This window comes from Centruroides vittatus, unplaced genomic scaffold (assembly GCF_030686945.1).
Source record: "Centruroides vittatus isolate TY-2023 unplaced genomic scaffold, ASM3068694v2 contig_884, whole genome shotgun sequence".
Lineage (NCBI taxonomy): Eukaryota > Metazoa > Arthropoda > Arachnida > Scorpiones > Buthidae > Centruroides > Centruroides vittatus.
Window position 1 is genome coordinate 569,193 of NW_027122576.1, and position 19,736 is coordinate 588,928.

Consider the following 19,736-nt stretch of genomic DNA (forward strand, 5'->3'; position numbering starts at 1 on the left):
ATAGACTTGTAGAATTACAAAAATAAAAGATTATGTATAGCATTTCATTACCTTTCAAATGACTACGTAGTTCATAGATTTTTCTTTTTTTTTTCAAGGTAAAAACTTATGTGGATTTTTTGTGGACACCCATTACATTCATTTAATATTCTTGCAAACCTTGTAACCGGTGCTTCCAAAGTTCGTATGCTAATGTTTTTGGCCCTCACTAGGTCCTTCTTCAAGCAAAATTTATTCTATTTTCTTTTTTTGACCGTTAGATCGAAGAATATCCTCTTTCTGGATAAAAATTCGAATTGTTCGATTCCGTATCCATGGAAACCGCGTGCCATCAACATTCCAAACTTTACATAATACGATCAAGCGCTTATCTTCGTGATGTAAACTATCAAAATGCAATCCAATCGCATCTTTATCCATGTCAGTTCCCTGTAATGGTCTCTCTAATCATTTTGCCTCCGTTGGTTCGAATCGCTGTCTTGAATTAGTGCCTGCCATGCCAAAGATAGCTTCATCTCGTCCTTCGAATTGATTGGTTGGGTGTACTTGAAGGCTTTACATATCTCTATTTGCTCTAGCCATTGAAGGTGGTCCGTGTGTCGTGTGGTGATGAGGAGTTTAGCGCTCGTGAAGTCCGCTTTTATTTCCTGATCGGAGGCGTAAACCGCAAGCACAGTGCTGTTTCTGTTATTTCTAACATCTTGCTGATGTTCTTTCCACCTAATTTCAACAGATCTTTTCGTGGCACCAATGTACATTAAATCTCTGTTAAATCTATAGTCCTTTAAAGGGACCGCGTACACCCCTGGGAGTTTTTTTCTGTCTGGCCTATCTTTATCATTACGGAGGATTTGAAAAATCGACGGGCATCTCCTGTATGCAATACGTATTCCTTGTTTCTCCGCAATTCTTTTATATAAGGATGACACTAATGACAGCTTAGGACAATCGACACAACGAATGGTACCGGTAACATTCAACCCCCAGTTGGCATCCTTATATAAAAGTATTAAATGATTCAACCCGGTGTGTATAGATGAATTGTCCCATTACATTCTTTGTATTATTGTAAAATTACATGTTACATAATTTATTTTTTAATTCAAAAATTATGTTTGCTATTAAATATTGTATTAATAACATATCTGTGAATAAATGTTATAATTTTGTATATTTCTCACATACAAAATTTTCTATGTATCATTTATAATTTAAATTCATAAAACAATTTTTGTTAAATGATGATAAATGAGTTCAATATATTAATCAGCTGTTATTGTCATACAACAGATATTAATGTTTATTTACTGTCAAATGTTCATATTAATTCATATTTGAACTGACATATGTATAAAGTAATGTCATCTATCTTATTTCAAATTATATCAATTCAAGCTTCTATTAACAAAAAACTCTGATGATAAAAAAAATATGCTGTCTGTTTATAACTTGTGTGCTATAGATATGTCAATATAACATCAATCTTATTCAGCTTTTCATATAATCTAAAAATCTTTGAACATCCACAGCTCAAGATCTGTGGACACTCAAAGATTTTTGAGAGATTATGAGGCTGGATCAGAAACTGATAACTGCAAGTAGGCCAAAAGTTTGGTACTCTTGGCCTACTTAATCAGTTTTTGTAGAACTTTATGATATAGCAATTACTTAAAAAAAAAAGGAAAGAAACTGCAAATATATTTATTTTTATTGAATTTCAATTACATTTTTAATGTTTAGTGATATTGTAAGAATATTAATATACGAGTTCATAAAAAAAATTTAAAACTTTATAAATAGCTTAGAGCAAAATTTACGAACAAGTTTAAGAAAGATTTTTTATTATTTATCAGCCGAAAATACTATAATGAAAAGATAATGCCACAATGACCAACACTATATGCTTTACTGATTAATTTTTCTTTAATGTAAGATTTTCTTTCATGTTCAAATATAAACTAGACAAAAACTTTTTAGTTCAAAAATATTAATTAGCTGCAAAATCTGAGCTCAAAATAAAACATTTTGTTATTTAATTTGTTAAAAGAAGAAAACTCTAAGAATCTGACAACTGACTATCTACTCTAGTGGTTCTCAATGGGAGTTACCGTATTTTACGGACTATAAGACGCTACGAACCATAAAACGCACCTGAATTTTGGAGGCAATTTTTCGAAGAAAAAAGTGCGTCTTATAGTCCGTAAAATACGGTATATGGTTCTCCAGGATGCTCATGGAACATTTCAGTGAGGCAACAGAAAAATGCAAAAATCTGGGGTCATAGAAATTGCCAGAGAATCATCTGAGCTATAAAGAAATTACACTAATTTACAAAGTAGAATATATAAAATTTATTTTCTATTTTATACAAATTAATTCAAAGTGTCATGATACAGAAGTCCTAATTGAAAATCTAGCAAGAAGGACATAATTGAGAAAATAAAATTTATATGATGAAATGAAACCAAGGTTCAGAAGTCTTTTAGAAATGGAAATCCCAGAATGGGTGGTGAATCCATTTATAGAAATGATTGAGAACTACTGAGCTAACCAACAGAACTGATTTTAAAAAAAATTAAACTTCTCATGCTGTTTCATTTTTAAAAAGTGTAATAATAGATTAATAAATAAAAAACAAATTAAAATTTCTTTTTAGAAAATGTTTTTTTCTAACATTCATTATTTTACTAGCAATATTGATTAATAGGTGATCTTTTAAAATGCACTGTTTCATTATCAAAATGACAAGCACAAATAGAATCTATTATTGTACTATTTATTTTTTGGGAATGTTATAATGAAAAGATAATTTCACGATGATCAGCAAGAATCATCTAAGCTCTGCTGCATTCTTTATTGATTATTTAATTTTTCTGTAATAAACTTATATAAAAATGATTCGTCTTCATAAATTTACAATAGAAATTGCAATCTTTTTTCGAACTTATTGTTAATTTTTTTAAATTAGTTTTTAAACTAAATTTCTGCTGACTTCTACATGATTTCCATATAAAAATATTATTGAACAAAGTTTAGGTAGTCCAAATAGCAAATATAAATATTATTTTCCACAAAGTGTACTTATTTTGCTCATATTTGTTAAAAATAATATTTAATGCATTACATCACAAAAACAAGCTAAGCATCAATATTAATTTAAAAGTAGAATAAATTTTAAAATCTTAATTACTTTGAATTTGTTAATTTTGTTTTACCTATCCAACAATACTTTATAAAATTTAAAAATTTGAAAAATTTTTGATAAAAAAGATATAATCAGAGTACAAACAAACTATTGATAATAGCATTTTTATTTTTATCTTAATTGTAAATATGCTATTTTTGCTGTTATAATGGAAGTGACAGCTTGTTGAAATCTCATTTTGTCTACATTACTTCAAGAGATTGTATTACATTGGTGATAACAACACATGTTTAGCCATTTGATTCTCCATTATATAACCACATATCAAACTTTAAAAAAATTCACTGTATTGTAATATATTGCGATTCTCATTTACATTACGTAAATTTATTATTATTATTTATTATTATTTTTAGTATATAATTGCCGTTAAGAGTAATTATAAAAAGCTTTTAAAGATTATTAGTCATGATAATAAAATTTAGTATACTTATGAATTTTCTTTTGATAGAAAATAAATTATTATTGAAACCTAATAATTTTAATTTTTACTTAATATAAATCTCCAGCTTTATTATTAATAATTATAATTATATTTCATGATAATACAACTATTGATTAATTAAAATGATCCAAATATTTATTTATTTTATATAAGAGAGATTATTTTATCTAATTTCTCTGATATAATACCCTATCAAATATTTGATTATGAAAAATATTTATTTTAAATTATTTTAACTCTACCAATTTATTTATGAAATAAAATCTAACATTGTTATACAATTTACAATTTTTTTTTTTTGAAATTTAAGTATTTGTATTTGATCTTGTGGAACAGAAATGTTCCAATTGTCTGTTTTCAACCTGACAATGGCCTATGGAATAGGTCGAAAATATTTGTTTGAAATAAACTCTCTCGGCAACAATAAAGGCGTTTGGTTATTGTCTAATCTTTTGCTGAGCACGTTCTGTTTAATTCTATTTAATATTTAACATTGTTATATTTATTATATCTAATGATATTTAATTATACATTAAATTTATTCAATATGAAACAATTAAACCTATTAAATGATGACTGAATTATACAGAATATACCAAAAAAATAATTCCTTTGTTGTTTATTAATTAAATTATATTTATTAAATAAGAATGTATCTTATAATTTAATTTCTGGCTTAAATATTGAAATAATAAATTTAGCATATTTAATTAAATATTAAATTTAAAAATAAATTTTTATTTTAATTAAGAATTTAGAAGTACTCAAAAGAATAAAGTTTGACACAGTATATTTTTATGTTTAATACATCTATATTAAGTTTTTTAACAGATTTTAAAATGGGATTGCCACTACCTGAATAAAAAGCCTGTGTCACCAATGAATCATTATAAACTTGATAAGTTCACATAATTCATAGTCAGAAACTACTATAGATTGAGTCTTCCTAATTATAAGTTCTGAAGTAAAATCTGTTTACATTTTTTTAAAATTAAAAATATAATTTTTTGTCTTAAAAACAACAATTATACGTATAATTTTATAGGTACACATATAGCATTTTATTTATAATTCTTATTCACAACTTTTTGCTTGTATAAATTAATAAAAAGAACAATTATAAACATTCAATAATCTAATTTTCAGATTAATGCTAAATGATTGCCAAATTATATCAGGCTATAATTAGTAATTAGTAACTTTGTTACAGCCTGACATAATCCAATAATCATTTTGGCATTAAAAGAACAGTTTTTTAACCTTTTATTCAAATTAATCAAATTTAATAAAGTAAAGCATCAATTATCTGAAGGATAAAACTTTCTTTTATCATAATTTGATTATTCGATAAACATATGTTTATACAATATGACTTATACTTTGGATATTATTTATTTGCAAAATATGCCATTCGGTACTGACACATGAATTATTTTTCTTTTCAGTTTTTATGTATTAGTTTTTATTCTATTTAATTTTAAGTATAATCATATTAAATTATTATTATTTTTAGTATATTAAAAAAAAATATTAAAAAAAAATTTAAAAGTTTATCATTGTATTCCTAATTTGACAAAATACAAAGTCAAGCAATAAAGCTCAATTTCCTATTAGCCAAACATCTATAGACTAGATTATATTTAGGATAGAATTAAATTACTGTAGTTGTTTTACTTACATCCAGAATATAATCTAGTTTACAGGTGTTTATCTAAAAACTGTAATTAAATTTTACTCTATTTATTCTTAAGAAAATATTTTAAAATGACAAAATTTTAAAAGGTTGATTTAGTTAATTAATAAATTAAATTTACCATTTGATTTATTATCTTTAATCATCAAAGAATGAATTTTAATTTCAAAATTTTCCTTCTCTAACAGTAACTTTTTTAAAAAATACATCAACTAATTATGATCATTTAAATCCACTGTTCAAGTCAAATTTTGATATTTTTTTAGTACTTTTTGAAATTAAATAGTGTGAAGTAAAAGTAAAAGTTAAAGTGAACGTTTTGAAGTTCAATTTATAAATTTTCAACATTATTTTAATATGAATTATTTATATTTATTATTAATACTATTTATTCATAAATAATTAGTTGATGTATTTCTAAAAAATATATACAGGGTGTATCAGTACAGCAGTTACAAACTTACAGGATAGATAGAGTACACCTAGATGATGGGAAATCACATAGCAATGCATGGTTGGATATGCTTTCCTGGCATGGCAGTGACGACACAAAACACAAGAAATGAAGAGCACAAACAGGATGAGAAAACATATTTATTATTCTTAGTACAGCAAAAATCAAAGATGATGTTTGAAATTACGACCCCGGCCCGTGATGCAGGCCTCACATCTCTGGCACATTAAGATCTAACATGTTCAAAAATACCGGGTGTGTCTTGGACTTTCCCAGCAGCTGCCACAATGCATGCAACAAGTTCCTCAGCACTGTTAATGGGAGTTCATACACCAGCCAAAAAAGACCCAGCATTTTTGCTGTACTAAGAATAATAAACATGTTTTCTCACTCTGTTCGTGTCCTTCATTTCTTATGTTTTGTGCCATCACTACTATGTCAGGAAAGCGTTTCCGACCATGCATTGCTATGTGATTTCTGATCATCTAGGTGTACTCTATCTCTCCTGAAAGTTTGTAACTGCTGTACTGATACACCCCATATATTATATATATATATATATATATATATATATAAACATATTTTAAATTTTTATATATTTTGTGTAATTTGCTTTGGTAATCTCATTCCTTTTGGAATGAGGTTGGCAACACTAAAAATAATAAAAAGAGTTTGCGTGAGGATCCAGAAGTGAACAGATGTGTTGTTTAATTGTCCCAATTTTCTTTTGTCCTTCTCTCCCTATACTCGACCCCACGACTATAACTGCAAATAATACAACTAGTGATGTAACGAATATTTGGTTACTACCCGGTATTCGGCCTATTCAGCCTATTTTTCGCTATTCGGCTGAATACCGAATACCTAAAAACAGGAGTAAGAAATAACAAAAACACAGTAAATTAATCATTTTGGTAATTTAATGTTCAGCATTAATAAAAGTTATCATTATTAAGGTTAGTAAGAAATAGCATCTAACTCTAGTATTAAATTATTTTGTAATTAAATAATATTATAGCCTTTATCTAGCCCAATATCTTATGGCATTGATCGCATGTAGGTTAGAATGTATCTGGCATTAATGTTATTGTTTAGTTAATTATGTTATATTCGTATTCGCGTATATTTTAATATTTTTTTACGATATTTTAAAATGATTTACGAAAAGTTTTATTGAAACTTATCGTATTTAATGAAATAATTATTTATCTATTTCTAGAAGATGACTAACTAATATATAATTTATTTTATAAATAAAGCAAAGAATGAGCATTTCTCATTATATACAAAAGATAACATTTGAAATCATGTTAATTTTAAAAATATTGACAAAAACAATAGCAACAAAATATCACAAATAGAAACACCCCAATAATATATTTGAACTGTTCCACAACTGGAGAGAAACTAGACCATAAATGTCCCCACTATTTAGTCTACAAATTACTATTTAGTCTACAAATTACTAGGTACTATTCAGTCTACAAATACGTAGTAAAAACAAAATTTTAGTGCTTAATTAAAGAGTTAAAAAGATCGATTGCAAATAAAATAACTTATTATAACTTACATCTAAATACCAACAACTGCCGAATCATATCGGGCTATTTACGGCTATTACATAAATTATAAACCAATTTGGCACTAGAGGTAGACGTTAGACTCCATCTCATCATATTAACTTTAATAATTATAATTTAATTAATTAATTTAAATAATTTAGACGTACTGGAAGAAAAAATTGTAGTGACAGCAGGCCAATAGAGAGCAGGGTGCGCGATCCTTGCCATAATACGGTTTGCGCACCAATTTTCGTATGTGCGTTAATCAAGCCAAATAGTTTGGCCAAATATTTGGCCATTCGGCCATGCTCCTGACCGAATATTCGGTATTCGGCGTGAGCTGAATATACTATTCGTTACATCACTAAATACAACACATATATATGATTTACTTGAAATTTGTATGGCTAAATATTAATGTTTTAATAAAATAAAATCATATTTAATATAGAAAGAAAAAAGTTTGTTAGTTTGTTCTTTATACATTTCAATTCAGTTTGAGAAATTCAATGAAACTTTTCAGGGACCATCCTCTCATCCAAGGGGAGGTTAATGAAGGTTAATGACTACTTTGGTAAAATTAACTTTAACCTTCTATCGGACCTCTGGGATAAATGGCATTGAAATAAGAAAATTACTTAAAACAAACTTACCAGCAAGCACAAAATATATTTTTAGGAGTATTCAAGTATGTCGAGTTTAAATATTGGGTCCACTTTTCTCAAAATTTGATTGGTCGGCCAATTACCATTTTGTTTTTGGCTGTATAAGGTATGTTAACATTACAAAAAATTTGGATGTCTTAAATTATCTTCTCGTGCAGGAGGAGGTCAACAACTATTTTCTATTGAAAAACATTCCTATCTACCTGACCAATAAAACTGAGTATCATCTGAGTATTGCATTCTCAGCAAGCATAAAACATTACTCAGAGGTTTTCCAGAGTGCCGAGCTTGAATCTTTGGTCCATTTGTATTTTTCTTCTTTAAAGTAGATTTTTGTTATTTTTGTCCTGTTTTGTTATATTTTCATTTCTCTTATTATAATTTATTTAATACTTTATGACAAGCATAATAATGGTAGATAAAATAACAAAACTCTTAATATGATTTTCATTTCAATGTTGTTTGGTGTTCTCACTTTTTGCCTGGGCAGTGCCACACATATCTGCTAGTATAATTATTCTCAAATAGACAGTAATAATATAAACTTTAATTTAAAACATTTTTAACTCAAATAGGTTTAACTAGTCTAAGTTTAAATTTTAATGATTGAACAATTTCAGTAAACTTAAACAGTGTTGTAGCCATATACAAATTTAGAGAAACATGCTGATTTATGTAATTCCATACTAAGCATAGGCATACAAGTTGGGGGAACACAGAAGACAACTGTCCTCCCGAATTTGCTGGAAAATTTGAGCAAAAAAAAGAAAAAAATCAAAACGTTAACGATTATCAGTAATGGATTATTAAAAATTGGTACTTGTGTTTTTATTTGTATAAAATTTTGACAAATCAACCCTTTCTGCTCCCGTTAATCAAACTGTCCCCACACACTAATGATATTAAGTGAACTAAATACAAGAAGCAAGTGCTTGAAAGATTACAGGAGCCAAGATATTTAAGAATAGAACATTTTTTGAGACCTTTCATTTCAGTTTCAGATCCCCTAAGGGTGTGACTATGCAGATGCGAATTTAGAGCAAGCGAGAGGTTGCGAGTGATTTAGTTTTGCAAAGGAAAACCATGCACAAGCGAGATGCAAGAAATAACGCTGGCGAGAGCGAATTTCTGGTTCTTGCACATATCTGACAGGTTTTGACATTTATCGTGTCTCGCCTCTTCTTGCCACACATTCTCACTCGCGTCTGCATAGTCGTACTCTAACTGTGTTAGTTCTGTTTGTGGGAGTGTCTCCCATCCCAATTTTCACATGTCTGCAATTAACACCCCATTTACTTCTCATCCACATGTGATGGTAGCATTGAGATGGCAGTCTATAATGTTAGCTGGATGCTGCTGCTAACTTCCTTACAAACCTCAGTTAATGACAACAAAACAATACACTCAATTACATATAGTCTGTAACATGTTTCTTTTTTAAATAATAATTGAAAATAAAATAAAAAATATATATTTTTAATTAGTTGGAGAAAACATTTAGTCAGTCAAGTAGTTGGTTTTTAAAAACCTAGGAAAACATTGTTTAAATGTTTCAAAATAAAACAAATATTAAAAAATTACACGATAACTTTTTATTCAACTTAAGATTTTGAATACTTGAAGATAATATAATGAAATGGTAGAATAATAAAATACTAGAAAATAACACTAATTTGAAATAATGATAATGATGATAATAATAATAATAAACAATAAAAGACTATTTATTCAAAAAATTATATAATGGTATTTAAATTTATTTTTATAATAATGGTTTAGGAAATAAAAAATAATATATTAAATTGTTTCCAAGAATTCATTTGCATTGTAATTGTGAAACATTTAAACCTATATTTTCTAAATAAATATTTATTTAATATACTTGGTTTATTATGTTTAAATCCAATAATTTTAATAATTCAATATTTTAAATAAGTCTCATAGAATATTTATTTATTATTATTAAACTTTATATTAAGCCAAAAAATTCAAAAACAATTTTAGTACATCGATATTTAAATTTAAAAAAAAAAGACAAAAACGTATCCAATTACTCTAGAAAGAAAAAAAAAGCTAATTGAATCCCTTTATATATCCGCCTGTCATTAGCAAAAATAGTTACATAATCTTTAACATTTAAAGGTTTGATTTAATTGAAGTAAAGGTTTCTTTATCAAAATATACCAAAAAATATATACAAAATTACTTCTTAAATGTTATAATTAAAAATTTATACCATCTGATTTTACATTTTACTTTTTTTTTCCATTCAAATATAAAATATACAGTTACATAAGTGAGAATATTTAATTGCATCCACATACAGGAATTTTTAAATAAGTCATTAATTAAATTTTCAATTAAAATTACATCATAATTTAAGAGGTTGAATTAATAAGAATTAAAGAAAGATAATTAATAAAAAACAACAAAAGAAATTAAATGCATTAACAGAAGAAGCGAACCACTTGCCAAGAAGACAGGACATTGACAGTATTTTCTATGTACGTGTAATTTCTGTATTAAAGATCTTATATAGTATTTTATTCTGTAAATTTTAAGCTTTTTTTCCATATTAAATTTTAATTACGTGGCTCAAATAATTAAACATTTTTTAAATTCAAATTTATATAAGCTTTCTGCATACAAAATAGTAGGAGTTACTTTCAGTTAATTCACACATAGACATGTATATGGAGCATTTAACTAAAAGTAACTCCTACTCAAATGGCTTATTGTGTGTCACGATTAACTCGTACACACGAAGGTCGGTCATTACGTCATAATATAAAATTTATTACCTGTAAAAAAATCATTAGATGTCGATATTGATTATTTGGGTAAGGTCCTTCGGATCCAATAAAAGTTATGTTAGATGGAACATCATTGTCGATATAAACAAGATTTTGAAATTTAGCCAATAAAGTTGATAGAACAGCTAAACACAGGATAATTAATATTGTAACTTTAGTTAATGCCATCAAATATTGTATGTGATAGGCCGGTCTCATCCAAATCGAAAGCTAAATGTTATAAAACTAAACAAAATCGAATCGGTTTATTGTGCTGCAGACGACGGAAACTCAATGACGTGTTTGAACAGAATTTCGTTCTGTGTCGTCATACTTCGAAGGAAAATCAAATAAAAACTATTATTTTTTTTAAATTAACTACCTTAGTAAATTATATCGTTATTATTTATTAGAATTATTGAAAATTAATATAAAAATAATTAAAATTTTTAAATGTTTCGTTTGTTTAATTTTAAATAAAAAAGAACGCGCGTGAAATTGTTTTTCAATCGGCAACATCCTATGCGCCCTCTATAATTTTTTTTTATAATATACTGAAATCTCAATACTAGAAAGTTTTCGAGATCTCGAATATTATGTTGATATATATATATATATATATATATATATTTTAAATGCATTCAAATACTAACAATACCTCCAATATCGCTCCTTGTGCGTAGTCATATTGAAGGATCCAGAAGAGGGTGGGCTAACTCAAAAATTAAAAATATCTGAATAATTAATAAGTATTTTTAATTAGCCCGCGTACGAAGTTTGTATTCCGAATGGCCCATTCAACCATATTTGCCATCGTAAATGCTTTTAAAAACATTTTAACGTTCGAACGAATAATTTTTTTTTTTTTTTTTTTAATGTGAATAGCAGAGTCAATCAATAGTTCCTGAGCTGCCAATAGCTCTAATGTTACGATAGTGACGTAATAAATATTTCTGCTACTTAAAGCGCTGCAATCGCTTCACGGCGTAAGTTTGGCTCGAGCATAGGGAGAGTAAGCTATAAACATTCGAAATTCTTTTTAAGAATGAAATTTTCTCGTTTTTAACTCAGATATTTCTTTTGTCGATTTTAAAGGACTGCTTATAAATACTATTTTAATTCGGTTTTGAACATTATTTATTCGTAAATGTCGTTAATATTTCTATTTCTATTAACTGTCACTTTTATGATTTCAGACCAAATAAATGTCGCACAGTAACGTTCCTTTTTATAGTAAAATGATTATTACATACGCAAAAATTTTTATTACTAGGCTTAATGCAAATTAATCCAAACTAAACATGAGAGTATTCGAATGCAACAATTTAGAACTTTTCGATTGAAGGAAGTTCTTGTTCCCAAGAACTTGTACTGAGTATCCGAATACTTAGTGGATGCGGTCCTTATTAGCTCACATAACAGAGGACAAGCCAATTTAAATTTTAAATATATATATATATATATATATATATATATATATATATATTGAATTATAGAGGAAGACACTATACATAACCTGTATATATATAGTGTCTTCCTCAACAGTCAAAAATTCGAATCGCACTATAATAATACAGAGACTAAGTAATTTCGCGACCTAACTTCTCGAAAAATTTTAAATTAATGCTGTAATTAGCCGTTTACTTCAATTTCTGTAATTATCAACATGCTAATCAGCTTATTTTCGAATACTCGATACTAGTTAGTCACTAATTATTCCCTCCAAGAGAATTAGCATAACTATATAACCTTATTCTCATTGTTTTCGTGAATTACACGTGTTATTTGTTCTCGAGTACTTGATTTTCAAAATTTCGTTCGATTCTTTAGTTCTCGATTCTGCTCTTGGTTTAATTCCAATAAAGACTTTGCTTCCGTGTGTTCTCTTGTCACATAACCTGTATTTTTTTGGCAAGTCTCGAAATACAATTCGTCATTGAAATTTTAATTTTCCGTTTTATCCGGCCTACGTTATTTTTAGTCAAAATTCCGTTTCCGCCTTCGACAGGTTTCGCGTTTACAATAGAATTTAACGTAGACAATCGCTCCATTCCGAAGATTTTTTTCCGTTTTCCGTTTTATACAGGGTCGGTTTCGGACAAGTTTTACTGTGTTACGTTAAGCACGTCTTAGAAATAAATAATTACTATTTGACTGAAATTTCTATTGATGGAATAATTTAAAAATGGAGAAAATATCATATGTTTTCGACAAATTTAATCTATAAAAAATACACTAAAGTATTTTTTAAATGTGAAAAAAATTTCTCTTAATTAAAATACATCGTATTTTAATCAAGAGAATATAATTAGTATTAATTTGAATTAATAAACAAAAGCTCTTAACGAATTTCAATTGATAATATGATAAACGTTAATCAATTAATCGATGATTTAATCAATAAATCAATAAAAACAATCTCAATGAAAAGAATATCTTCGAAAATTAATCATTAAATTAATTATATTTTCTATTCCAAATTATAGATTAAACGAAAAGTTATAAGAATATTGTTTAATTAATGTTTATAGATTTGAAAAATGTTTATGGTTTAAATGGTAATTACCATCATTATCGTCATTATTATTATTATTTTTAATTCACAGTACAGTAATTAGTTTACGTATTTAATGTAATTGCTATCTGTCAACTGGAATTTGAAGTTTTAACAGAAAAATATTGATCATTCTTAACAATTATTATTATTTTTTCTTTAAGAAAAATGTTAGGATGAGAACATTTCAAACTCCAAGCAATTTGTCTTATTTATTTACTTAATTTTATTATTTTTTAAAGTTTTTTTTTTTTTTTCCTTTCTAAGGTCATTAAGAGAATCTCATATTTATAGTCATTACGAGAAAAACTGTTTGTTTTCATGATGACTATTGTGAGGCTCTGGGTTGAGATGAAAAACATTCTTTTAGCCATATATCGAAACAAAAAATCTTGATTTTCGCTACTAATTAAAATTAAAGAAACTAAATTATAAAGGAAAGGGGGTAAAATAAAATTAATTTAATATTAAAACCACGCGGTAGAAAAGAAGAAAAATTATCAAATTAAATTCTGTATAAGACAAGACGAACAAACAAGAAAATGTTACTTAAGGTACTGTACAAGGTTCGTTCAATACCGAACGAAAGACGATGTCGAATTGTATTAATAAACAATCGTGTTTCTCGGAAACCGATCTGGTCCAATTTCACCCGGTAACAGAGAAAGACCAATCGGAGACCGAGAAAGGGAATTAATTACCAATAAAGTAACGATTTGTAAGACCACAAGATATTAAACCCAGGCCACAAGCCTTGTGGCGTAGCGTGGGTGTCAGCCGCCCGGGGCGGAGGAAAATTTCGCCGCCCCATTATTTAGGTATTATTATTATTTATTGTGAAATTTTGCCGCCCCCTTAAAGTGCCGCCCTGGGCAGGCCGCCCCTGCCGCCCCCACTACGCTACGCCACTGCCACAAGGACACACTGTTCTTCGCCGTGGCGTTCCGCCAGGCTATGTCCCTGGGGTGTTTCCTCGCAAGGTTCCATCTTCGTCCTTTGCCGATGTATCCTCCGAAAGTTATAGACCTTCGTTGATAGAAACTTCGGAAATTCCGATCTGCATTCACCGGACATCATTTCCTATTCGGGAATTGGTCTTAAAATGCAACATCCGGTCAGAGATAGGAAACCATTCTCGTCACCGGACTTTCCTCTTCTTCTTTCGAACACTACGCACCGAAATATACAAGGTCTTTAACCCTTCGAGACAATAGTACTTTTATTGTAAGTTAATTGTCTGATAAAAAGGTCGTCTTGTTTGTAAAAGAGGCATCGATCTCTGACTCAACCAGGGCCGGATTTAAATAAGGGCATTTGGGGCCGGTACCCAGGGCCCTCACAAAACTATGTTTAAACATATTTTTTTAAAACTCTATACTTAACTGTTACATATATATAAATTTCACTGGTAGTTAACTTGCAGAAAAAAAAATTTTACAAAAGCATTTTCAATTAAATTAAAATAATTAGTTTTACACAATAAAATATATGTATGTTTACAATAACCTTATTTTTAAATGAAATTTACAACTTCCTACAGTTAAAATTTTTAAAATACTTGAAATATTGCGCGATTATTTATACACGTTCGTGCAAAGTTTATAAATTTTCTAAATCATCAAATCCGGCCCTGGACTCAAGTGTTCTCAATTGTCGTCATAGTTACCGCTCGGCAGTCCAGACGGCAATAGAGACGATAAAGATCTATCTCTTATAATCGATATTTTTTTGAAATTTCTTTTCCTCTCCCCCGGCAGCCTCACAGTTATGACTTGTGAATAAATAAATTATTAATTGAAAAGAAATATTTACACCACTTTAGTCTTTATTCAATCGACGTGTTTCTTTCTCACTGTTAATGCAGAGATAATTTTATTAAACAGAAATTTAGAAATGTTTGAAATTATACAAAGAAGGAGACTTAATTAATTTACGGAAAAACATTATATCAAGTAATGCCCAATAGGTCCTTCTAACTTATATATTTTCTATAGTTTCAGTAAGTTGCGAATGTTATAAAATCAAAATAATATTTAATATTGCTGAAATGACATGCAGAAATATATTAAATGTTCCCTATTGTATGTAAAAATGTCTTAATGTTTATTAAAATACGTAAAATACGTAAAAATATTTTTCACTCGGGAATAAATTTCCGCTTTCTTAGAATGGATTAGAAATTTTAGCAAAATTTCTCTAATCCAGTGTAAATAAACTGCGGGTGATTGCATGGTCACTTATTCAACCACAGTATTTAAATTTACATAAAAGCATTAAACTGTGCTTACAACGTTTTACTTACGAATACATTTTAGTCTGATGTTTTTCAATATAGAAAGCAATGTTGTATTATAATATAATCGAATGAATTACGTGAAAAAAATACGTCAAAACCAAAATACAGGTGTTTATAATTAAACTTTGAAATGTCCATAGAATAAAAACTACTTAACAGAATGTTATTAAACCTGGTAATAGTGTACAGGACGTCATGGGATTTTATTTCCCGCGAAAAAAATAGTTGACAAACTCACCACCAACGGGGAATGGCGCTGTATGCCATAATGTTAAACGAAATAAGACATGAAGACATCGGCTGAAAATGTTTTTAATCGTTTCTGAAACGTGTTACAAAGCATGTTCAATGTGGCATCCACCCAGCAGCGCCGCTAGCTGTTTGAGCGCCCGTGTGCAATACCGATTATGCCGCCCCTGTTTAACTACGACTACCTACGCTGAGCTTGCCAGCAATACCAATTTGCCGCCTCCTGGACGTGCCACCCGCGCGCGGTGCACGCCTTGCACGCCCGCTTACGGCGGCCTGCATCCACCATTACCTGAAAGCAAGTTAAATCGCACTACTGTGTTCTCAACAGTAGCTCTTAGCATAGCAGGAGGAATTTAACTTGCTTTAAGAAAATGGTGGACTTCACATTGAACATGCTTTGTAACACGTTTTAGAAACAATTTAAAAACATTTTCAATCGATGTCTTCGTGTCTTATTTCGTTTAACAATATTGCATACAACGCTACTTTCCGTTGATGGTGAGTTTTTGAACTATTTTTTCGCGGGAAATAAAATCCCATGCACTGTGTGGAATCAACGAAGTTTAAGAAGGTGCAAGCTGTGTTTCTGTAAGAAGCCGACTTCCAGGGGCAACCAGTTAATTGTGCGTCAGTAATGATCTAGGGTCCATTCGTACGTGCGTGGTGGGATTGTCGAAGATTATATCAATCTCCGTTCTTTCTTTCGTCCATTTGATTGGTCACTCTCCCTCAATCACGCTTCCTGAGTGGTGGACCCTGGTTACTAAGCGTAACGAGACTCTTACCTGGAGCCGGAGAAAAATCAAAATAGAAGATGGATTCGATCTTCCACCGATCATAGGACGACTTTCTTCCGCGGTTTATAGTTTCTGCCTGGCAGTTTGATATAAACAATGGGTGTCCGACTACAAACGTCTTTTACCTATGTCTTTTTAAAACTAATAAATTCTTCTCTAAATTAACCGTTTTCTCGCCTCTTTCGTAACGGGTCAGACCTGTCCGGTGCATGACATTTCCATAAAAATTTTAAACAAATACTGGAAATGACAAAAATAAACAATTTATGTATTTTAGTTGTAAAATACAAATAATACAAATTGATATGATACAAACAATGATCGAAAAACTTGTTTTTTTTTAAATTTTTTATAAACCAATTCTATTCGGCAATTTTTTCCGCAAAGTCGTTAATTACTTTATCATAAAAGTCGCTGGTCGCGACTCCATCAATGTATTTAAAAGCTCTTTTTCTATCGAAAGCAACGCTAGCGACGACAATTTTTCCTCCGACCCAGTGTTCCTGGCCAATGTATGAATTCTCTCCGTGGTCGAAAAACTGCGCTCAACAGACCCACTGGTAGATGGTACCGTAAATATTAATGATATTAAATTATATAATTCTTTTAGTACGTCTTTGTTCGGATCGACATTAATTATAATGTGTTTTATGTCTAAGAGTTACTTGTCAATATAGTCCGGACACGAATATAAATATTGCGATTCGTTACGTAATTTGGATAAATCAAAAAATTTTCCATAAAATTTACTTCATTTAAAGAATTAAAACACGCTTGGAAAAATTGTTAATAATTTTAATATTATGAAAAACATCTAAAAGTGATAAAAATTCTAAAGATTTTATGTCTGAAAATCTGTCAATATAATTATAATTTTTTTAAAATTATACTGTAATTAAATATAATTTTGCAAAAAACCGTACATAAAAATAACATTGAATACTCTTTACTTTTTAAATCTTAAACAATTCACTTAGTCAGATAGCTCCCTACCAGTGGCTAAAAGATAAAACTGTTGGAAGCGTTATACGTGTGTACCTTCCACCAGCTAAACCGAATGAAATTGGTGCTCTGTAAAGTGCATGCGCCAATGCCCTCTGGCCGCTTTACACCATTTAGTTATTCTCGCCGTGAAAGCTGTCTCGGAAGCGCTTCCATTCCGCCACCGACATTCGAATATACAATAGCGATCTTATCGTTTTTTGACATATAGTATAGAATTTTTTAATAAGATACATAATGCAGTTATAATAAAATATTAATTTTAATTAATTAAAAGTAATTTAAAATACGAAAATTTATATTTTAGAAAATACAAGGGAAGGTCATTGGAAGGTGGATGCGGTGCTTCCACCGCTTCCAATGACGTCACGCCATTGCCATGACGTCTTGTATACTATTACCAAGTTCGATAACATTCTGTCCAGTAGTTTTCATTTTATGGCTATTTCAAAGTGGAACTTTAATTATAAACACCCTGTATTTACCATAATGTGTTGCATTCTTTCACGTGTCTAGTATGTTAGAAGCTGAAGAAGTAACACTTGCCCAACTCGACCAATACACGGAGCTTCTGGTGGTCTGATCAAATATTTATCCATTGTATAGGCAAGCGCCAAATCCGACAGAGGGCGCTCAAGATGGCTGCCGAAACAGGTAAGGAACGGACCATGTATTTGTTCAATGCCTGAGCCGATTCAGTTTCCATCGGTGACGACTACTGCGATGATCAAATGGAGAACAAATCATTGAATTTATAAAGTAAATAATTAATAAAAAGTACAGTACATGGCCGGCGTTATTTACATTTAATAAATATATAAAAATATAAATACGACTATACAAAGATAAAACTTTGCTTCTGAAAGACAGAAGCAAGTTTTATCTTTGTATAGTCGTATTTATATTTTTATATATTTATTAAATACATTGAATTTATGTCAAATTCTAGACTGTATCGGCGACAGAAAACGTTGTCTTGTAGAAGGTGAAGCCGTTTTGGATGATGGACACATCGTATTTTGTGGATTAAATTCTAACAACAACACTGAAAGTTCATGTTGTTGCTTTAGTGTTGCAATCTCAGATATTGTCGTTTTAATACATCTCAATTACGGGGAGAATGCACGTGCAAAGCGGGGCTGTCTGGTTTTCGTAAACATGTGATAGCCGAGCATAATACTAAAATGAAAATAAAAAACATAAATTAACTTATATTTTCAATTAAGAATATTTTTAAAAATTTGACTGGAAAGTTATCTCGACATATGTATATGAAGATAGAAAATTTACCTATTTTCTTTCCGATCTGCGTACAAAAACAATTTTTCGACAGGCATATCCATTTACAAAAAAAAAATTAGACATTTTTTTCTTATGTGGACGGCTTCAAATTTTCAAGATAATAATTTTCAAACTTGAATAGGAATATTACCGCTACGTCATGACTACATAAGAATTATTATTTAAAAATAAAATAAAAGACTATCGTGTGTAGAATTAAAACACTTCTCACCTGTTACACGTTAACAGGTGAGAAGTGTTTAAATATTTTAAGCAGTATACACCATGTTCTAATATAAAAACATAACTACTATGATAAATAAAACTATGTTCAGTGTTGTTGTTAGAGTTTAATCCACAAAATACGATGTGTCCAGCATCTAAAACGGTTTCACCTTCTACAAGACAACGTTTCCTGTCGGCTTCTTACCTGTTTCGGCAGCCATTTTGAGCGCCCTCTGTCGGATTTGGCACTTGCCAATACATCTTCGCGCTGCTGTCTAGCTGTTAAGTAGTATTATGATTCGCGATCACGTTCAGTATTATTAGTATTAAGTAGATATAAGTCTTCCTACTAACAGCCACTTGGCACTAACTTCTACACTTAGCTATTCGTGGCGGCACTCGTTAGCTATTCGTTGGTGTTCGCTATACTTAGGTTTTCTTTTAGACCCTTTGGGGGACTACGGCCTTGCAGCATAAAAACTGTACACCAACATCAAACATAGAGAGTATCGT

General features: G+C 29.5%; 1 protein-coding gene across 2 annotated transcripts in view; it reads right to left on the minus strand.

Moving 5' to 3' along the window:
• Positions 1-11,141, minus strand: part of LOC136983639 (transmembrane protein 62-like) — a 59,943-nt gene extending 48,802 nt beyond the window's left edge. For both annotated transcript variants that reach the window (XM_067280440.1, XM_067280439.1), the window contains exon 1: positions 10,826-11,141. In XM_067280440.1, coding sequence (XP_067136541.1) covers positions 10,826-11,035 — 210 coding nt within the window. In that variant the 5' untranslated portion in view covers positions 11,036-11,141. The remainder of the gene's footprint in view (positions 1-10,825) is intronic.
• Positions 11,142-19,736: the final 8,595 nt, after the last annotated feature.